This window comes from Trachemys scripta, chromosome 3 (genome assembly GCF_013100865.1).
Source record: "Trachemys scripta elegans isolate TJP31775 chromosome 3, CAS_Tse_1.0, whole genome shotgun sequence".
In the NCBI taxonomy this organism is placed as follows: Eukaryota; Metazoa; Chordata; order Testudines; family Emydidae; genus Trachemys; species Trachemys scripta.
Window position 1 is genome coordinate 36,540,538 of NC_048300.1, and position 21,127 is coordinate 36,561,664.

A 21,127-nucleotide genomic window follows, 5' to 3' on the forward strand; every position below is an offset into this window, starting at 1 on the left:
AGCGCTGGGGCTCAGGCTTTGCCCCCCCCCCCCGCCACCTGGGGCAGTGGGGCATAGGCGGGCTCAAGCTTCGGTCCCCTCTCCTGGGGCTGTGAAGTAATTTTTGTTGTCAGCAGGGGGTCGCGGTGCAATGAAGTTTGAGAACCCCTACCCTAAACCACACGCCTCCTCCAGGGAGCACATGCTGCACTCCCTCGATGTCTGCCGAGCGCTAGCCTTTTACCTCCAGCGTACACGTGACTTTCGCATCTCCCCTCATCTCTTCCTTGCCATCGCTGACCACTGTCGAGGACACACTCTTGCCTTGCAATGTCTCTTCCACTGGATCTCCCACTGCACTGAGGACTGTTACGCTCTTTCTGGTGTTCCCCTCTCCCCCGCGGGTTCATGCCGCCACATCAGCTTTCCTTGCAGACATCCCATGGCAAGACATTTGCCAGGCAGCCATTTGGTCCTTCATCCATACCTTTACCACACACTGTGCCCCTGCCGTGGCAGTGGATGCAGCTCTTGGATGCAGCATCCTCTAGACTGTAACTCCTGGAGAGCCCTTGCACCCGCTACCACACTTGAGTACTGCTTGCTACTCTCCCATGTTTGGAATCCACATAGGGACCATCACTCGAAGAAGAAGAGACGGTTACTTACTGTAACTGGAGGTTCTTCGAGATGTGTGGTCCCTATCTAGATTCCAATCCTACCCTCCATCACCTCTGCTCTGGGCTCTGCAACTGCTTGATAAGAGGGAACTGGAGCGGTATCAACCCGCATGGCATCTTAAAGCCTCTGATGCGCCACACAGGCGATGCACAGCACATGTGTGGGTCAACGTACACTACTATGATCAGTTCTGGCTCCAGTGCATGGCGCGGATGTGCACCCACATTTGGAATCCAGATAAGAGCCACACATCTCGAAGAACCTCCAGTAAGTAAGTAACCCTCTCTTCTACTTGCACAGCCTCATCTTTGTACAATTCCCTTTTGTTCACATCTCCACTAGTGTGCTGTACTATGTTGTTTCCTCTATGCACTGGAATGGGAGGCAGCCAAAGTTGTTGCTTAGCAACTAGTCCTTTTAGGGTGTGCCTACACTGGAGCTGGGGATGTAATTTCCACTTGGGTAGCCATACCTGTGCTACCTCTCAAGCTAGTTTGCTAAAAATAGAAGTGTTGCCATGGTGGCACGAGCAGCAGGAGGATTTAGTCACCAGAGTACAATCCCATCCGAAACACTAGGCATATGCTCAGGCAGCTAGCCCCCCCTGCTGCTGCAGCTACGTTTCTATATCCAAATTAACTTGGACATATCTACCAGAGGTGGAAATGACATCTCCAGCTGTAGTGAAAATATACCCTCAGAGGCAGGAGTAAGCACTTCCTCTCACTGCCTTTAGACATGTTTTCTGCAAATACCTGACAAGTAGCAAGTAGGTTTTGAATAGAACCTTTCCTACAAGATCCGGGCAGCAAACTGAGAGACAGGTTATGTGATGTGCCCAATTCAGTGGCATTTACCTTTTTGATTTTTTTTTTATCCTCTGAATATCAAGAAACTGCATAAAATTTACATACACTGTATATTGAGCACTTTAAGTTTAATGTTCTAGGAACTTTCACTCTTAGTGCTTAATTTTGATTTCATATTTGGTCACTGAATTATTTTGTATGTTAAAATGGACCTATCGTGACATGAACAAACTCTTGACTTAACTTGCTGCTTGTAATTTTTTCTTTTGAGGTGCTCAGCACCCAAAATGCCCATTGAGGTCAATAAGAGCTGCAAGTAAAATCAAGACAGTTCTTGTGGGTACCTAAAATAGATGCAGTTATCTTGATAGTGCCAGTCACTATTGGGTGATGCTACATTTTTAGAGCCCCAGGACTCCTACTTCTTTAAGAAAAAATAATACATATGTTCTTAAAAACGAAACAAAAACAAACAAAAACCAAAACTTTGAATATTTATGCCTCCCATTCACCAAAAATTCTCTGTTTCACTCAAGTATTTTCAAGACTTCTGTCCTCTGCAGACACATTTGCAAACTATTTTTATATGGTTATAATTCCTTCTGGATATGAAGAAGGCACATTGTTAAGAACACTTAGCTATAGCTGATAGCAATTTATAATTCAAGAACATTTACATCATTCTTTTTATGCAGTCATCAAAAATCTAGAGAGGACATTTAATAGTTTTAATAGAAAGAATGTAGATACTACGTCTGAAGGTGTTTCCCATTAGATGTTTCAGGGGTTAACCCTTGATAACAGTAACCATACTGCCCTCTCTTTGAAAATTTACATTTTTTCTGAGAGAGAAATGATTTTTTATTTTTGAGAGTAAATAGAATTTTTCACACATTAGATGCATGGCTGTCTTGGTAACATCTGCTTGGGAATTCTGTCTATTATTACGTGGTGCCTGAATTTGGTATATTAAAATGAAATGCAATACATTGTAAAAACTCTTACAGTACTGCTATAATGTAAACAGGCCTCCAGGAACTGGTTGTAGTGGTTTCAGTTTGAATTTGCTTGGCTTTCTAGCCATATCTCCAGTTTCTGATCATTCCAGACAATGTAATGCATGGCTGGAAATAATACTTCAGAATCATCTTCTGTTTCCAAAAAGTCAGAATTCAGAGAGAGATTTTTATTTCAGGGGCAAAGGGGGAAAATAGCAGTAGATTTGATGTTAAGACCTCTCTTGTTGACATTTTTGTTTCAAAATGTCAAATTTGCTATAAATATTCTAAAATGGATTCTATAATGTGTTTATCTCCTCTGCAAGGAATCCAAAGTCTCTGAATTTGTATTAATATACATCTACAGTGTGATAGGTTAGATCAGGGGTTCTCAAACTGGGTGTCGTGACCCTTCAGGGGGTCACATGGCTATTACATGGGGGGGTCCAGCCCCCAACCCCACTTCGCTTCCAGCATTTATAATAGTGCTAAATATATTTTTTAAATATTTTTAATTTATAAGGGGGGGTCTCACTCAGAGGCTCACCAACATAAAAGTTTGAGAACCACTGATTTAGATTCTGTTAAAATGAGGCGGGGGGAGGGTTCTGTATAGATTTTAATTTATGTGGGCTGACTGGAGTTTAATCCAACTTCTCTATTCTTTAGTCCTAGACTGTTTTTTCCCTACTGTTCTTTTTTATTTTTGGTTTGTGTTTAGTTTGTGTTTATAGGTATTAACTTTTCTTTGGTTTAAGGGATTGCGTGCTTGTTATGAATCCATAAGAAGAGGGTATTAGTTTATTAGTTATACCAAATCACCTTTTAAGCCTATGCCCAAGGACTATATATATTCCACAGCAAGTTTGACCCAAATACTGTAGCTAGAGCAGCTGGATTCTGGGCAAAGCGCTGTAGTAGTTTAGAGATTCTACATGGTATCTTCATAGTGGATTAAGTTTTATTGATTTAAGAAAGGAAAAAGAATGATGTAATCAGTAATATGTCATTTGTATGTTTAATTTTATGTTAAATATTATGTGTTTTGCACGGCCTCTGTGTTTTAAAATGTCAGTGTCCTGCACAGTTTGTATAGAAAATATGTAACCGTGCTGTAGAAATTGGAAGTTTTGGCAGCTTGGTAAGGGGACATTTGGCGCTTTTGGCAACTGGGAAGCAGTTTGAGATTGAGGGATAAGCAATTAGTTGGATGTTTCTGCTAAAATAATTAGTGAAATAGTTAATGTTGACATTTGAATTACCATCATTATTTCAGTTGACACTTGATTCACATGTAGAAGATTTTCTTCACAACCATAAAGGCTAGAAGCTCAATTTAAAAAAAAAAAAAAAAAAAATGAAATCTTTGGAGCAAAATTCTGTGGCAAATCCTCTGCATATGCCTATAGTTATAGATAGTTTGGGATTTTGGTATACTTTTTACGTGCCTACTGAAATTTTCCTGAACCTTTGCGTTTGAAAGTTTGTTTCCATCTAGGGATCATTTTTGCTGTGTTTACTCTATGGCCTGTGGCTAAGGCATGTTTTGTTAGCTGGGCACTGGATGAGGCTTTGCTGATGTTTGCCATGTGGTTATTTTACTCTTGCATGGTGGGTTGTTTTTGTTTTGCTTATTTTCACTAAGAATTCATTTTTGCAATTCCTCCCTGTGATTTTGTAGATATTAGCATGAATCTTTACAGTGAAGCTTTGCTGATGTTTGTTCACTTTTTTTTTTAAGTAGATCATGTGGTAGAAACATGTTTTACAATTCTGCTTTTTTCTTCTAGTGGTTAATTGTTTAAAAAAATTCAGAACCACTTTTAATCTGTCTAATGTATATTCTAATTAGGCTCTTTTCTACTATGAGATTTGAAATACAGTTTTTGCTAACGCAGTTTCTTGGCCAGGGCAGACAGTGTCTGTGTTTATAAAATGGTTTAAAAGGCTGTGTTAAAGCTCATGTTTAGTTTGATTTTATTCACTGCCATAACTTGAACTTTGCCGCTTTATTAAGTCTGGTCATAGGTTGAGCTTTGCTTATCATTGGCATAAACTGTATTTTATTTAATTTGTTATGTGCTGGAAATCTGTTTTGAATCTTGTTGTTATGTAGGCTTATAAGGCTGCAAATACACAGGCAAAAATGGGACCTGAAATTTACCATCAGTGTCCAATGGTGCAGCTTTCAGTTTCACTGGTAGAAGTGATTTAGTCACGGATTCCGTGACTTCCAAAGACCTCTGTGACTTCAGCCGGCGCCTGCAGGGAGCAGCAGGGTCCCGTACTGCCTGTGGAGGCAGGGAGCTGTGGGGTACTCCCATGGACCCAGGTGGAGAGAGCTGGTGGTAGCAGGTGCACTCCCCACAGCTCCCAGCCACTGCGGATGGAAGCGGGGACCCCCGCCACTCCCAGCTGCCCCGGGCGGCAGTGGGACCCCCACTGTTCCTGTTCATCACAGGTGGCAGCGGTAACCCCCGGAGCTCTCTGCCTCTGCGGGTGGCAAGGGGGACTCCTGGAGCTCCCAGTGGCCACAGGCAGTAGCCCTGCAGCTCGGAACCGCCAGCAGAGGAGGACCCTGGAGCTCTGAGCCCCCACGGGTGGTGGGGGCTCCTGGAGCTCCCAGCCTGCCTGCAGTTGCCCAGCCTCCTCATTTTGTCATAGATATTTTTAGTAAAAGTCAGGGACAGGTCATGGACTTCCGTGAATTTTTCATTATTGCCCGTCACCTGTCCGTGACTTTTATTAAAAATATCTGTGACAAAATCTTAGCCTTAGTAATAGCATATGGTAGAAACTGTATTATAGTCAGGGTTGAAGTGGGCTTGGGCATTTTTTCGACCATGTCTTATAACCATGTTGTGAGCTACTACTTTGGGTTACACTCAGGTATTAATAAAAAAATGAACACTTGTTGGCTAATTGAACATTTTGAGACAAACAGGTTGTTATAGAACACTAACTGTTGTTCTTTTTTGTCCCTTTTGCAGAATGACAGGGAGGGAGTTTTTCTCTCGGTTTCCAACCCTTTATCCTTTCCTTCTCCAGCAACTGGAAATTGTAGCCAGGGCTATGGACAGGTAAGAAGATAAGCATGTGGAATTCTACTGAACACAGTGCAATTTAAGGGTAAGGGCGGGGTGGATTTGATTTAAATCAAATTAAATCACTAGTCAGGAAGGCTGGATTTAATTATGAATTTCTACATAAAAGTGCATTCTTGTTGGATGTTCTAACCTTAATACATATTCTTCACAACTCAGAGATGGATGTAGGTTTCATTTTTAGACGGTACACAGTATATATTTTTAAAGTGATTTATTTTGAAAACTTTTCAGATTTGTTTTACAGTTATATCAGAAAATGAATGATTGTTTGGTTATTTCATTTACCAAAGGTAATTGAAGCAGCTATTTATGAAGTCATTGGGAGGTGAACTACCACAAATTCAACAGGTTAATCACTAATTTTTGGAGGATTTTCTTGCCATTCTTGCTGTATTAGGAGGAGAACATCACCAGACAGACATGTAAATTGTTTTATTTAACTAAAACAACAACATTTAAGTATTCTGGATTTTTTCTTCAACAACAAACATAATATTTTAACAAAACAAGCATATGAATTTTTGAATTTAGTTAAACATTCCAATTTTTTAAAATCAGGTTTGTTTTTAACTAAAATAGTTAAATGAAATATTTAAAAAAAACAAAACAAAAAAATTAAATCGACTGTGTCAGCCAGGTCAACATGAGAAACTTAAATATTGGCTTCTCAATTTGGAATTAATTAGTCTAAAGGAAGAAAATATTCTTTCTACACCGGCAGAAGAAGCTACTGCTCTTAAAAGTGAGATTATCACTTCAACAGTCTCTGAATCCAAGTGCTTAAGTGACTTCCACCAGTTCATTGGTTCGTGATTTTCTTTAAAACATCATCAGCAAACATATATTTCTTGAATGGTTCACGCTTAGCTCTGAAGTTTATTATAGTTGGCATTATTGAAAGATGATTGGTGGATGTCCATGTCATAGCCAACTCCTCTTCTTCAGCAGTTAAGTTTTGACCCTAGTACTGAGTATTGAGAATATTTGCAAGAAAATGAGCTGGAGATAGTGTTTGTCCCATTCATTTTTTTTAATGCTTGTAATTTAATCTTTTCATTGCATATTTCTCTTTTTAAGATCTCACTCCATTCCTTCCAAATTTCAACAGTGTCAGCAATAAAACAGCAGTTTCCCTGCATTTTGTTCAAGGCTACAGAAATAGGTTTCAGGTTACTCAGCATGTGTTCAACATTTCTCTTAAGCCCAATGTTGAGAACTTTGGCTCTGACGGTGCCATCTATTTTTTCACAATTTTGTTCACAAACTGTCATCAGATTAGGCCAGTTCTTGATATAACGCTCAAAACAGCGCACTACTGAGTTCCATCGCACGTCTTGTGGGAGAGTTAGCTTGGTTCCTCCCACTTTTTTCAGAGCAGCTGCTGCAAAGTGGTTGTTACGGAAGTATTTTGCAATTTCAACAACATTAGCTTTTATTTCTGGAACACTGAAGTCTTTGGCTAGGAGGTGCATCAAATGAGCACTGCAACCGTATGTTATTAGCTTGGGACTCTCTTCACTCTCTTCTAAATTTCTTCTCATCTTGGATACTTTTGCAGCATTGCCTATGACCAAGCTGCATACTAGACATTTGAATTTTTTTTCACAGTTTGTTATAGCTTTTACGGCTACTTCTTGTAAGTATTCTGCTGTGTGTGTGTGTGCATTTCCTGATGTATCAATTGTTTCTGTACGGAAGACATTCCCGTCTTCTGTTGTCACACAAGCACAAACAACAGGATCATTGTGGACGTTGCTTCACCCATCAAGACTCAGGTTAAGAATTTTACCCTCTAGACCTTTTGCACACTGCTCAATTTTTCTTTCATACACTTTATTCGGCAATTTGCCTGTGACATCTGCTCTGTTGGGTGGACTGTATCCTGGTCTTAATGACTGAACCATGGTAAAAAAGTGTGGGTTTTCAATCATACGTAAAGGAGACTTTGTTGCATAAACAAACTGGGCAATTTTTTCATCAATTTCCTCTTTTTGTAATCTGCTGGTTCTTATCTCAAATTTATCTATGGTTGTTTCTGGATGATGGAGATTTTTTTTTTCTTTTTGCTACAGGTGATATACTGTGGCTATGTGACATACAGGATGTGACTGAAACACTATCATTGGCAAATAACTCTGAAACTATAGAAAATGATGGTGATCTTGAAGGTGGATAGTCTTCAGACTCCTGTATGTTGAGGATGGATTCTCCTAAACAAAATAAGTCAATGCAGTTATTTAATTATTATTACCATACTGCTCATTTAGTATTACTCATTGCATTCACTGCCACTCAGTACTACTTTAAAGGTGAAATTGTAAAAGGAAGATCTGCCTATTTCAGCTATTTATTTTTTATCACAACTGCATCTAAAATGATAGTACCGGAGAGTAACAACTATATTTTTTGCTCAAACATAAGAATTCAAGAAGAGTCCAGAAGGAAGACAGGCAGTCCTTAAGAAAGAAGTATGAAATAAAAAAGTTTACCAACCTGAAGATCCTGCATGTTCAGACATATTCCTCTCATCATCTTCAACGCAGCTTCCTCCTGAGAAGGAACACTTCTCATGGTGTTGTTTCATGCGGGTGATCAGGCCTTGCATTTCTTTGTTGCACTGTTTGCATTTTGCATGAATGCCTGTCTTACCCACAGGTAGAGGAACTTCATTAAAATAATCCAAAAATGGGTCTCTTTTACGGCCTGCTGCCATTATAGGTTTTCCCTTCTAGTGAGAGAATGGTATAGTAGATCTCAAATCAATGAAGGCTACACTCAGAAAGACCGCAAGACTTCTGGAATATGCTGCTGAAACAGTTTCACTTTTGTTTCTACTGCCTGTCCCTCCCGTCTCACATTTATCTTCAGACTTCTTCTGTTTGTCCAGATCTATTCTGCACCCAACAATCTTCTATTCATTGAACTTTTTGAAACTTTGTACTTTTAGAGAGAGGTAAGGGATTGATTCTGTGTACACAAATTTTCAGCGGGACAATAGGGTTGAGGTCTGTTATTTCGCACCTCTGTATAGTTATTTATTTATTTATATAAAACATTTTTGCTGTTAACAAGCATGTTCACTCTGTTTGAGAACTGCAAAACTAAACGTCTCCGATGGTATCTTTTAGACTGAGCACTGAGTCCCATTATGTAGCTAGAAAGATTAACCTAAATAATCTATACAGAAGCCCCTGGAACCCCCTGAGATTGGATCCCTAATCCATGAACTATTGGATCTCGTTTACAAAACTTTTCTTAAACATTACATGAATATATTGTCTCATACTATATAATTAGAATTTATAATCCCTATTCCATGATGAGGTACCTTTGAGCTATAATGTATCTTAATTAAAACCATCTTTAGATAAGTTTTTTGCTAAAAAATCATTTTATCAAAAAAATCTGATTTAAATAAAAAATCCAATTTTTTTTTAATTTTTTTTAAAAATAAATCATTGATTTTTATCCACCCTGGGTGAGTGGAAGTGAGTTAGAGGTACTGTTCTTTTGATGTATTGTTAGTAAGACTTGGTCCCTTTCTCTCCCTCAGTGGCTGTTGAAGGGGCACTGTAGTAAAAGAGTAGTGTGTTAGAAGGGGAAAATTTTAGAAGGATGATCAGGCAGGGCTAGAAGCAGATGGGGCCAGTTCAAGAGAATGTCACTGCATTATCCTTCCTGCTGACTGCAAGAGTGAGGAATGGTATTTATGTCCCATGCATCTCTGGACATGCCCTCTTTACTAGGATTGGCTGGCTGCACGTACCCATCCGACTATGAACTTGGCAAAAGGACTGAGTTCCCTCGTGATCCGCTGTGGGCATTGTTTGAAGGAAAGCATCCCTTAAGGGGTGTGTGGGATTCCTACATCTCATACACTGGGGAGCCGACCCTCCTCCTTTTCCTATTCCACTTTAACGGAGCTGAGGGTTTGGGGCTCCTATTACCGGAACTGCGGGGAGCCAATTCCCCTCCTTTCTGCATTGTATAGTTGTTGCTAGGTACTACCAGATAATTTAAGTGAATAAAGTTGTAGCCTCATTAAACTACATCCATTGCCTCCTGTATTTCTTCTAGTGTGGTTGAACAATAATGGCTCTTCCATTTGCCTTTGCAGTTATTTTATTACGAGGCTTAACCAAAAATAGCCGGTAAGCTCTCCAGACCAAAATAGGTGGTCAAAATATTTAAAAATGGAAGCCTAAAGTTGGACTCCATATCCATATTTAGGCAACTAAGGGTGGGATTTTCAAAAGCACCTAAGTGACTTAGGAGGACAAATCCCACTGAAGTCTAAACATGGATTTTAGCCCAGCTTTAGGATTCTACTTTTGAAAATGTTGGCCTGCAGCTTGTTTATCCATTGCCTATTTCATTGGACACCTGATCTGGATTGGAATCTTTGCGTCCTACTGAAATTCATATAGAGTTATTATTTGTATTGCAGTAGCACTCAGAGATTCCAAACAAGATCAGGAATCCACTGAAGTAGGCACTAGATAAACAAGCTACAGGCCAACATTGTCAGAAGCAGAAGTCTAAAGTTGGGCTAAATCCAACAGTGTATTCCATGGTGCTATAAGTGGTTATTTTAGAACACTTTGAAATACGCTGAATTTTAAGGAAGTTGAAGAAAGCACAATTTGTTTTAGTCTGAAACTGTTTATCACTGGCATTGTTCCACTGAAAATTAAAATCATATCCTCCAGTGAGGGCAATTTTATCGTCTAATGAGGGTGATTTTAGCGTACCACAACAAGGAATATGTAGTTGTCAGAAAACAGTCCGCAGTGCTTAACTGTTATAACAAATTGCCTTACGCACTCTTGTTTGTTATCACCATTACAGTATGCTCATATTCAAATAACACTTTATATTATGCCCCCAAAAACTAAGATAAAGAATGTTAAGATTGCAAAGTGAAGCACTCAAAAGTTAGGAAATGCCTGATTAAGGTTGCTTGTGCAATTTTAATTCAGCTTCCTTGTGAATATGTATTATGATCTAAGCTCCCTGTAAGCTGCGTGGCCGTGCAGCAGCCTATTTAGTGCTGTGCAGGGGTCCAGGGAACCTGCTCGGGGACCTGCAGCAGCTGGGGCACCCCTCCACCAGCCCCAACTCTGCTGCGGCCGGGCGGCTCGGCCTGGCCCTAGGTGTGGCCCAGCCTGGCCCCAGGCACGGCTGGGGCACCCCTCCCACAGCTCGGACCCAGCCCCGGCCCTGACCTGCTGGGGCTGGAGAAGGGGTGCCTATTCTGCTGCTGCGGCGGGGAGAGGTGCCTTTCCTCCCCAGCCCAGGTGCTGCAGGGAGAGAGAGCACTGGGAGGAGTCCTCTCCCTGCAGTAGCCCCAGAGAACCATCCTGCACCCCAAACCCCTCACTGCCAGCCTGACCCCAGAGCCCCCAGCCCTGAGCCCCTCATCCAGGCCCCACCCCAGAGCCTGAACCCCCATCCAGAGCCCTCACACTTCTGCACCCAACCCTCTGCCCCAGTCCTGAGCCCCTCAACCAGGCCCCACCCCAGAGCCCGAACCCCCAGCCAGAGCCCTCAGACTCCTGCACCCCAACCCTCTGCCCCAGCCCTGAGCCCCTCATCCCCAGTCCCACCCCAGAGCCCACACCGCCAGCAGGAGCCCTCACAACCCTGTAGCCCAACTCTCTGCCCCAGCCCTGAGCCCTCTCCCACACTCTGAATCCCCCGGTTCCACCCCCACCATATGAATGTATCCTTTATTATTTATGTCTTTAATTACACAATCATGTACTAATTTTTCCACAGGCCTTTTTTTCTCATTCACTCAGGCCTTATTTGCCGTACGCTATTCAAACCTGCTCTGAATACAAAATTGTTTATTTCTTCACAGGCATTTCTGTGATGCTCTCACCACAGTATCTGAGTGCCTCACAAACTTTAATGAATTTATTTTTCCAACACCCCTGTTAGATTAGATGGTATTATTTTCCCTATTTTCTGGGGGGGTGGGTGGGAAACGCTTGAAACACTTTGGCTTGATTTTTCAGAGTCTGAGCATTTTTATAGCACATTATATTCTTCTTCGAGTATTGTCCCTACTCCCTACTATGGGTGCTCCACTGAAGGTGTGTGTGCGTCCCTACACTGCTGATTGGAGAATTTCAATAACAGTCCATCCCGCCTGCGCACATGCAGCTCCCCGCCTGTCATGAGGTTAGCCAGCATATATGGATTTCCTCCTCAGTTTCTTTTCAACCGCCCTTGTTAGTACTAAGAGTTATTTGTTCACGGATCGTTAACTCCCTATAGTTTTGCAAATTTTAGCTTCCCTTGAAGCCTTTTTCTTTTAGTACCTTGTTTGTTTTCAGTTGGCCATGCCAAATAAATAAAAGAAAAAGAAGAAAGGGTTTGCCTCCTGCCAACTCCGGTGGGGTGGCCCCCCGGACAAGGGTATGCCTGACTCTCCTGCAAAGAATCCATCCCAGTGACAGATGGACATTCGCAGTGCATTTGCTGCCTGAGGGAAAAACACAGTCCACAAAAATGTGATTGGTGCCAGCAGTTAAAACCCAGGTTCAGGAAGGACAGAGAATTAAAGCTTGAACTCCTGCCCATAGTCTGCCCTTCAACCGCCAGACTGCTGGTGAGAACTATCGCCGCAACCTTCTACATTGAAGGCAAGTGATCCCAAGAAGACGAGCCACTCACTCAAGACCACTAAGAGAAGGTCTGTGAGTGCTCATAGTGAGCTGCAATCAAGGCGGAAACAATCTCTGGCTCCATTGGTATCATTGGTACCAACGGCGCCGATGCTATCTAGAGGCGGTACCCATCTGTCAGCACAGTACCGAGCCGACAGAGCAAGTCAATTGCCCATGCCCATCAGGTCTTTGGGCACAAGAAGTACTGGTATCACATGGGCGTGAAAAGCATGGAAGATCTGCCCCGCGGAAGGTTACATCAATGATGTCATTGGCATCGGCACTGATTCCTGGTGCATGTGGCACCAATGGACCATATGACTAGATCCATGTCTCTGGCTCCGGTACAAGTCTCTTGGCACCGACAACCACAGGCACAGATATTGTCCACGCCGGCAGATCTCTCGATGTCTGATGCACCGGACTTGCCCCTACTCAATGCCAGGGCTCCGGTGCCAGATTCTCCCAGAGCATTGGATTCAATGACCTCTCCATGCCATGCACCACCTTTCTCTTCATCAGAGTCAGATTGTGAGCGAGAGGACTTGGGTTCCTACCGCTCAGCCTATCCACCATACTGGTCCCAATTTCATCATGGACACCAGGCATACCACCCGCTGAGGCAGAAAGAGAAGGCACCCCTCAAGCTCGTCTCTCATCATCCTAACCTGATGAGACAGTGATGCCCCCTCCACCATCCATGGCAGATTATTTTAAATCATTCCAGGACTTAGCTCAGAGGGTGGCAGAAGTCCCGTAAATACAATTGCATAAAGTGAGGCTCACCACACACTAGTGAATATTCAACATTCTTCCACCTCTGCCAGAGTGCCCCTGCCAGTTAATGAGGTGCTCCTGGATCCTGATAGAGTTATATGGCAGACCCCTGTATCCGTCCCGCCAACATGCTAGGGGGCTGACAAAAGGTATTATGTGCCAGCGAAGGGCATGGAATTTTTATTTTCTCACCCGCCATTATTGGGGATGCAGTTAATTCTAGGGGGCCACCAATGCCAGTTTAAATCCACCCCGTATAACTGAGATGGGAAACACTTGGACCTGTTTGGCAGAAAAGTGTATTCATCATCCATTCTTCAGTTCCAGATGGCTAATTACCAGGCCTTGTTGGCCAAATGTGACTACCAGAACTATGTGAAACTAGGTTCCTTTATTGATCAGTTCCTGGACTCCCACAAAGACCAATTTATGGCATAATTAACGAGGGCCAGCTGATGGCGAAAACATCTCTCCAGTCTGCATTGGACATTTCAAACACGGTGGCATGTTCAGTTTCCACGGCCCTGCTTATGAGAAGGGCTTTGTGGCTGCAGTTGTCCAGCTTCCCTAAAGATGTCCAAACCGCGGTGGATGACCTGCCCTTTGAGAGAATGAAGCTGTTTGCCAGAAAGACAGATGGGCCTCATCACATGTTGAAGGATTCTTGGGCAAACCTTCGTTCCCTACCTGGATGATTGCCTTCTCAGGACATGGTCCCGCACAGAGGCCCAGTGAGTCACTCAGACCACACAGGACCTGTTTCTGAATATGGGCCTACAGATCAAGGAACAAAAGTCGACCTTAATACTGGTTCAAAGGCTAGACTTCATAGGAGTCGACCTTGACTCCATTCAGGCAAGGGCACTCCTTCCACATCACAGATTTCTTAGTCTCTCCTTGTTGATAGAGACAGTACAATCCAGCCCCCAAATCTCGGCCAGATAGTGCCTTCAGCTTCTGGGGCACATGGCCGCGGGCACATTGGTAAGTGCTCATGCTATTACACCTGAGATGCCTCCAAGCATGTTCGGTTCAGTTTACAGGATGAACTGGGACAACACTGGCAAGCTTCTGTTGATACCCACCAGAGTCAAGCAATCCTTAGACTGGTGGATGGACCCAGTAAACATCTGTACAGGAATCCTGTTTGCTTAGTCTTCCTCATCCCATCTCCTGACCACCAATGCATCACTCATAGGCTGGGGAGCACTTCTCAATGGTGGCACAATATAGGACAAATGGTCTCTAGCAGAGACGTGCCTCCACATCAGCCTGTTCGAGCTCAGAGTGGTCAGAAATACTTGAGCTCACTTCCTCCTGCTGATCAAGGACACGCAAAGAAAGGTCATGACTAAGGCTGCGATTTAGACCTCTGTGACTTCAGCCAGCGCCTGCTGGGAGCTGCAGGGTCCCCTGCTGCCTGCGGAGGCAGGGAGCTGTGGGGTACCCTTGTGGCCCCAGGCGGCGGGAGCAGCAGGTGGACTCCCCGCAGCTCCTGGCCACTGCAGGTTGCATGGGGGACCCCACCGCTGTGAGAAGCGAGGGACCCCTACTGTTCCCATCAACTCAGGATTGAATAAGGACTGGGAATGGCTGAGCCATTACAAACATTAAATCTTCTCCCCTTGTAAATATTCTCACACTTCTTATCAAACTGTCTGTACTGGGCTATCTTGATTATCACTTCAAAAGTTTTTTTCTCTTACTTAATTGGCCTCTCAGAGTTGGTAAGACAACTCTCACCTGTTCATGCTCTCCGTATGTGTGTATATATATCTCCTCAATATATGTTCCACTTTATATGCATCCGAAGAAGTGGGCTGCAGTCCACGAAAGCTTATGCTCTAATAAATTTGTTAGTCTCTAAGGTGCCACAAGTACTCCTGTTCTTTTAGCCTTAATCATGACAGACAACCTGGCCAACCAACAGAGAGGTGCTAGAGAAGGAACTGAGGAAGAAATGCTCGTGCACGCTGGCTAGCCTGATGGCAGGCGGGGAAATGTAGGTCCATGGGTGGAATGGACTTCTACTGAAATTCTCTGATCGGCAGCGCAGGGGAATGCACACACCTAAAGTGAAGCACCAATAGGGGGATGCATCTCAAAGAACTACTATAACTGCACAAGATGAGTAACTTCTTCTTTTCAAAGCACAGCTCCGGTGAACTTCAGTTGCAGCCACGAGTGTTCAGCAATTCTGCAAATCTGGCTATGGGTGTGTCACATTGGGCACCCAAAAACGAGGAATACACAGTTAGTGTCCAACTATGAATATTTTGGTTTTGGTGATTTGCCCAACATCACTTGGGAACTCTGTAGCACACATAGGGATAGAATCCAGTTCTCCAGGGCAGCATTCAGCTTCCTTGATTACACTGGTCTACAATTTTTGAGAAATCGTCTGCTTCAGAGATAAAATGTGCTATTTATTATGTATTTTGATGTGCTGAATTCAAATATGACAATTAAAACAACTGATTGGCTACTGTTTCTAAGATATTTAAGTTTTTACATTTTATGTCTATGTATATTGTGTAGATAGAGTTTTAATCATAAATTGTAAACCTAGGTCTTTTCATGTGTTTATGGTTGCTTTACATGATAATATTTCACCTGTCCTGTTTATGTAACACTTTAAAAATCAGCAAAAGCATTATATAAATAAAATTTATTATGAAACAAAAGGCAAAAAACTATTATGTGCATAGTTTAGTCCTTTTCAGTGTCTACTCAGCGCTTCTTGGCTTGTCTCTTGTATTCATTAAATGGAGCATCTCTTGTCACTGTCCAGCAATAGTCTGCAAGCATTGATGGGCTCCATTTACCTTGATAGCGTTTCTCCATTGTTGCAATGTCCAGGTGAAATCGCTTGCTGTGCTCGTCGCTCACTGCTCCGCAGTCCGGTGGAAAAAAATCTAGATGAGAGTGCAAAAAATGTATCTTTAGTGACCTGTTGCAACCAAGGCTTTTGTATGCCTTGAGGAGGTTTTCCACCAACAACCTATAGTTGTCTGCCTTGTTGTTTCCAAGAAAATGTATTGCCACTAACTGGAAGGCTTTCCATGCCGTCTTTTCCTTGCCACGCAGTGCATGGTCAAATGCATCATCTCGAAGAAGTTCACAAATCTGAGGACCAACAAAGACACCTTCCTTTATCTTAGCTTCACTTAACCTTGGAAATTTTCCACGGAGGTACTTGAAAGCTGCTTGTGTTTTGTCAATGGCCTTGACAAAGTTCTTCATCAGATCCAGCTTGATGTGTAAGGGTGGTAACAAAATCTTCCTTGATTCAACTAGTAGTGGATGCTGAACACTTTTCCTCCCAGGCTCCAATGACTGTTGGAGTGGCCAGTCTTTCTTGATGTAGTGGGAATCTCTTGCACGACTATCCCATTCGCGGAGAAAACAGCAGTACTTTGTGTATCCAGTCTGCAGACCAAGCAAGAGAGCAACAACCTTCAAATTGCCACAAAGCTGCCACTGATGTTGGTCATAGTTTATGCACCTCAAAAGTTGTTTCATGTTGTCATAGGTTTCCTTCATATGGACTGCATGACCAACTGGAATTGATGGCAAAACATTATGCAGTAAAACAGCTTTAAGACTCGTCTTCGATGAATCAATGAACAGTCTCCACTCATCTGGATCGTCATCACACCATCGATGTTGTTGCAGGCTACAAGATCACCTTCCACGAAGAAGAATGGGACAAGATCCTTTTGACGGTCACGGAACATGGAAACCTTATCACCACCTGCCAGGAGATTCCACTGCTGTAGTCTGGAGCCCAACAGCTCTGCCTTACTCTTGGGTAGTTCCAAATCCCTGACAAGGTCATTCAGTTCACCTTGTGTTATGAGGTGTGGTTCAGAGGAGGAGGTTGGGAGAAAATGTGGGTCCTGTGACATTGATGGTTCAGGACCAGAAGTTTCATCCTCTTCCTCTTCCTCGTCTGACTCAAGTGAGAATGATTCTGGTGCATCAGGAACCGGCAGTCCTTCTCCATGGGGTACTGGGCTGATGGAATGTTTGGATAATGCACAGTCCACTTTTTCTTCTTTGACACTCCTTTCCCAACTGGAGGCACCATGCAGAAGTAACAATTGCTGGTATGATCTGTTGGCTGTCTCCAAATCATTGGCACTGCAAAAGGCATAGATTTCCTTTTCTTGTTCAACCACTGGCGAAGATTTGTTGCACAAGTGTTGCAGCATATGTGTGGGGCCCACCTCTTGTCCTGATCTCCAATTTTGCAGCCAAAATAGAGGTGATAGGCTTTCTTAACCATAATGGTTATACTGCGCTTTTGTGATGCAAAAGTCACTTCACCACAAACATAGCAGAAGTTATTTGCACAGTTCACACAAGTACGAGGCATCTCTGCTCACTTTGGCTAAACAGAAGTGTGTCCCTTTGCAAAATCAAACACTGACAAATAAGAGAGCACGACACTGTATGATTTCTAGAGCTGATATAGGGCAATTTGTTCAGCAGAGTGATGTAAGCTTCGTTATGATTGCATCATCCATGACTTCTAGGAATAACATGATGCAATTCATATAATGTATGATGCAATACCAGCTTCAGATTGCATCATTCATTGTTTTGCCTAAAAAGCAAGTACTGTCCAAACCCAGTCATAGATTTATTCATAGATCCAGTCAAAGATGTATTTTAGTCATTTCTAGTTTAAATTGAGATCCCTTCCCTTTATAACTCACTTATCCTCCGCCATTCCCAAGTCAAGGGTCGTATATACTGACCCAATATCATATCTTGAAAACTAGAGCCAATCAACAATTTGAAGCATCATTTTTGTTCTCGGTGACCTAGAATTAGTAAAGTTTGAGAACATTTGAGAACAAAACCAGAGAACATCTTTTGGTTTTAAAATTTGTAAATCCTTAAATGTATTGAAATAAACATTTTGGCTGTAGAGCAGTGTTATGAGAACATCCTTTGTCTTTGTGCAATACCTTGCTTTGTTCACTACCCACACACCCAGCTTCTTTAACAGATGGGGCAGGGTTCCTACAGACAACAATGCTCTTCATTACACGACCCTGCCTGTGCAGAATGAGGCATTGGTCCTCAGAAAAAATAGTATGTGATCATGTAATTAAAGACTGTAATATTAGGCTTGGAAGGATTATTTTTACTGGTAAATGTCAATAAACATCAGTTTCACCATAAACACACAAACTGATGAAAAAAATTTCCATCAATAGTGATCAATATGTACAGTCAGAACAATTCTGTTTGAGAATTTACTAGATTTTGATTTAAGGATATTTACTTTGTATATTTTGACACACAATGTTGACAATATATGTTTTAGTGAGGATAAAGGTTTAACTTTTTGAATCTCAACGTTTATTGTCACGAGACACAACTGAAAAGTTAAATAGCTAAAAAGAGGAAAAATGCTAAAAACAAAAACAAAAAAACTCTTGAATTCTTCCAAACCTAATCATAGTGTATAAGCAGACAAATTAAGTTTGCATGTGCAACTTTAGTTCTGGCATTTCCTAACTTTTTTAAGTATTTGAATTTGGAACATTAATAATACTTTTTAATGTGTGTTTTGCATGTAATTTCCTAATTTAAAAAACCTGAAGAAACAGAATTTCTGTCACGTGGAACTGTATTGACCTCAGCTTGGATCATGAGCTAGATTTGGATCGTTAGATCTGTACCACAGGCCTCTACCATTTGAACTAACAGAGTAACTTGTAGCATTTGTAGGCTATTAACATTTCTGAGGGCCAGCCACTAGAAGTTGCTCTGACACACAGTTTTCCAGTGGGTTTAACAGCTATTTGCTGACAGCAGAAAAATGTAGAGACTCAGTACTCCTAGGTTCAGTTCCGTGTTCTTGAGGGGAATGTGTTCTACTCCTGTGGCCAGGGTTCTTGCTCCCCAGCCCCCGGAGCCTATTGACTCCCCTTTGCCTCAGCTCCTGCTTTCCTCCCCCTCTGCTCTTATATACATACCTACCTCCATCTACCATGCTCCCAACGCCCACAAATCTTCTGGTTTTAAAATTTGTAAATCCTTAAATGTATTGAAATAAACTATGCCAATATGAGCACATTACATCATTATAACTGCATCTGTACTAGTTGATTGTACCGATTTAGTTGTATCGGTTTCTACATCAATATGGTTAAATTGATATAAAAACTGATTACACCTGCCTTAAAGCCTTTCCACTGAACAATGTAACTGATCTTTTGCATGTAATAGCTTGTTGGATTTAATATCAAAATATGCTTTATAGTTGTCTTTAGTTTTTAACTTGGGCTATATAGACAACAGCATATCAAAGTAAAACCTGCAGGACACCACATGCTAATTTTCCTGCCTATCTGAAGATAGGTTTATTTTGTTCTCATGCTTTCATATTGTATTGATCAAACTTTCTCAATTTCCCAATTCATTGGGAAGTGTTACCTGTTCCGTTTTTTAAGTCAGGTTAAACAATAAGTATGTAATGTAATGCACCAACTCTTTTGCCAACCTCTTCTGTTTCTTTTTTGGACTTCATCTTATTTTCCTGGAGTTGGTGTATATATATAAAAAGGGATTTGATTGATTCACTGAGCTGTCTGGGTGTCTCATGCATGCATTTGAAATTAAATAACTCCTATCATGTGTAGGGCCCTATATTTAAAGGTTGAAAGGTTTGGGATTTTTTTAAGAGGAATAGTAGAAGGATGTGTAATTTACTTAAATTTCTACTTTGCAACATTTACTGATCTAGCAGGGCCAATTATTGGTGTTAGCAGACATGTTCAAGGATAATGTCTTTAACCAGATACCTCTTATAATTTTTCATTTAGTGAAACTGGTGAGTTGAAGCTCCATCCAAGTTTGTTTCTTTTGCTTTTGATCCTGGGCAAGCTGTATCCTTCTCCAATGGATGGCACTTATTCAGCTCTCAGCATGGCACCGTTTGTTCCTTTTATTATGAGGTGAGGTACATATTTCAAAAGAATTTTCTATGCTTACTAGAAAACATTTTCTGGTGATTTTTTTTTCATGTGAAGAGAATCATAGTTTTTTAATATACTTTTCAGCATATTTCAAAATGCTTTGTAAATGTGTTAGTTACCAGTTAGTTGAAATAACTCATGAAAAAAACTGTTACTTTAATAGTTGTTTGCAGTGTTTTTGTAGCCATGTTGTGTTCCAGGATATTAGAGAGACAAGGTGTATGAGTCAATATCTTTTATTGGACTAACTTCTGTTGGTGAAAGAGACAAGCTTGTGAGCTACACAGCTGAAGAAGAGCTCTGTGTAGCTCACAAGCTTGTCTTTCACCAACAGAAGTTGGTCCAATAAAAGCTATCATCTCACACACCTGGTCTTTGATCTAATATAGTATTAGAGTAACAAAGTTCTTGATTACATATTAATACCTATTTTATTTTCACTGGGTTAAGAAAAAGACTAGGGTAAACAAATCTCATGCCAGTCACTGCAGGGATCAGAGACACTTTCCCCTCATGTACAGCATTGCAAAATTAATTGGTTAGCTGCATTGTGGGTTTTTTTAACTTTCATCTGAAGCATGATGTATGGTATGGTCACTACCAGAGACTGTACACTAGAATTGATGGATGAACTTGATTGACTGCTGTGATCGGGAGGGTAAATCTTATGCTGCTGATCTTTAAGAAGAATGTTTTCAACTCCTGCGGAATGGATTTCGATGTTCATTTACCATAAAAAATGATGGGAGTTGTATATTTAATCCACTGTGCATGGTGTGGGAAACATAATGCTAAAAAAATTAATTGCTTCCATGTGGAGAGGGAATTATGGTTTTCAAATACTTTTTTTGCTCTTGGGTAATATGGTGAAAGAAAACAGGACTGGAGGTTGGGAAAGAAATGGGAATAGTTCTTAAGTACAGAGGAGGGCTTAAATGCCCTACCAGCTGCGGGAAGATAGATTTTACAGTCCAAAATATTACTCCTTAAGCTTGGAAAGTTCATTATTAAATCTATTAGAGCAGTAAAAGAAGTTAAACATGTTTCTGCCCCAAGTCTTGTGATCATTATTTAAGCTGTTATTTATAGTGGAAAATAATAGTAGCT

General features: G+C 41.6%; 1 protein-coding gene across 9 annotated transcripts in view; it reads left to right on the forward strand.

Moving 5' to 3' along the window:
- THADA (THADA armadillo repeat containing) overlaps positions 1 to 21,127 on the forward strand; it is a 324,280-nt gene that overhangs the window by 111,476 nt on the left and 191,677 nt on the right. For all 9 annotated transcript variants that reach the window (XM_034764451.1, XM_034764450.1, XM_034764454.1 and 6 more), the window contains 2 exons: positions 5,458 to 5,547; positions 19,868 to 19,999. In XM_034764451.1, coding sequence (XP_034620342.1) covers positions 5,458 to 5,547; positions 19,868 to 19,999 — 222 coding nt within the window. The remainder of the gene's footprint in view (positions 1 to 5,457; positions 5,548 to 19,867; positions 20,000 to 21,127) is intronic.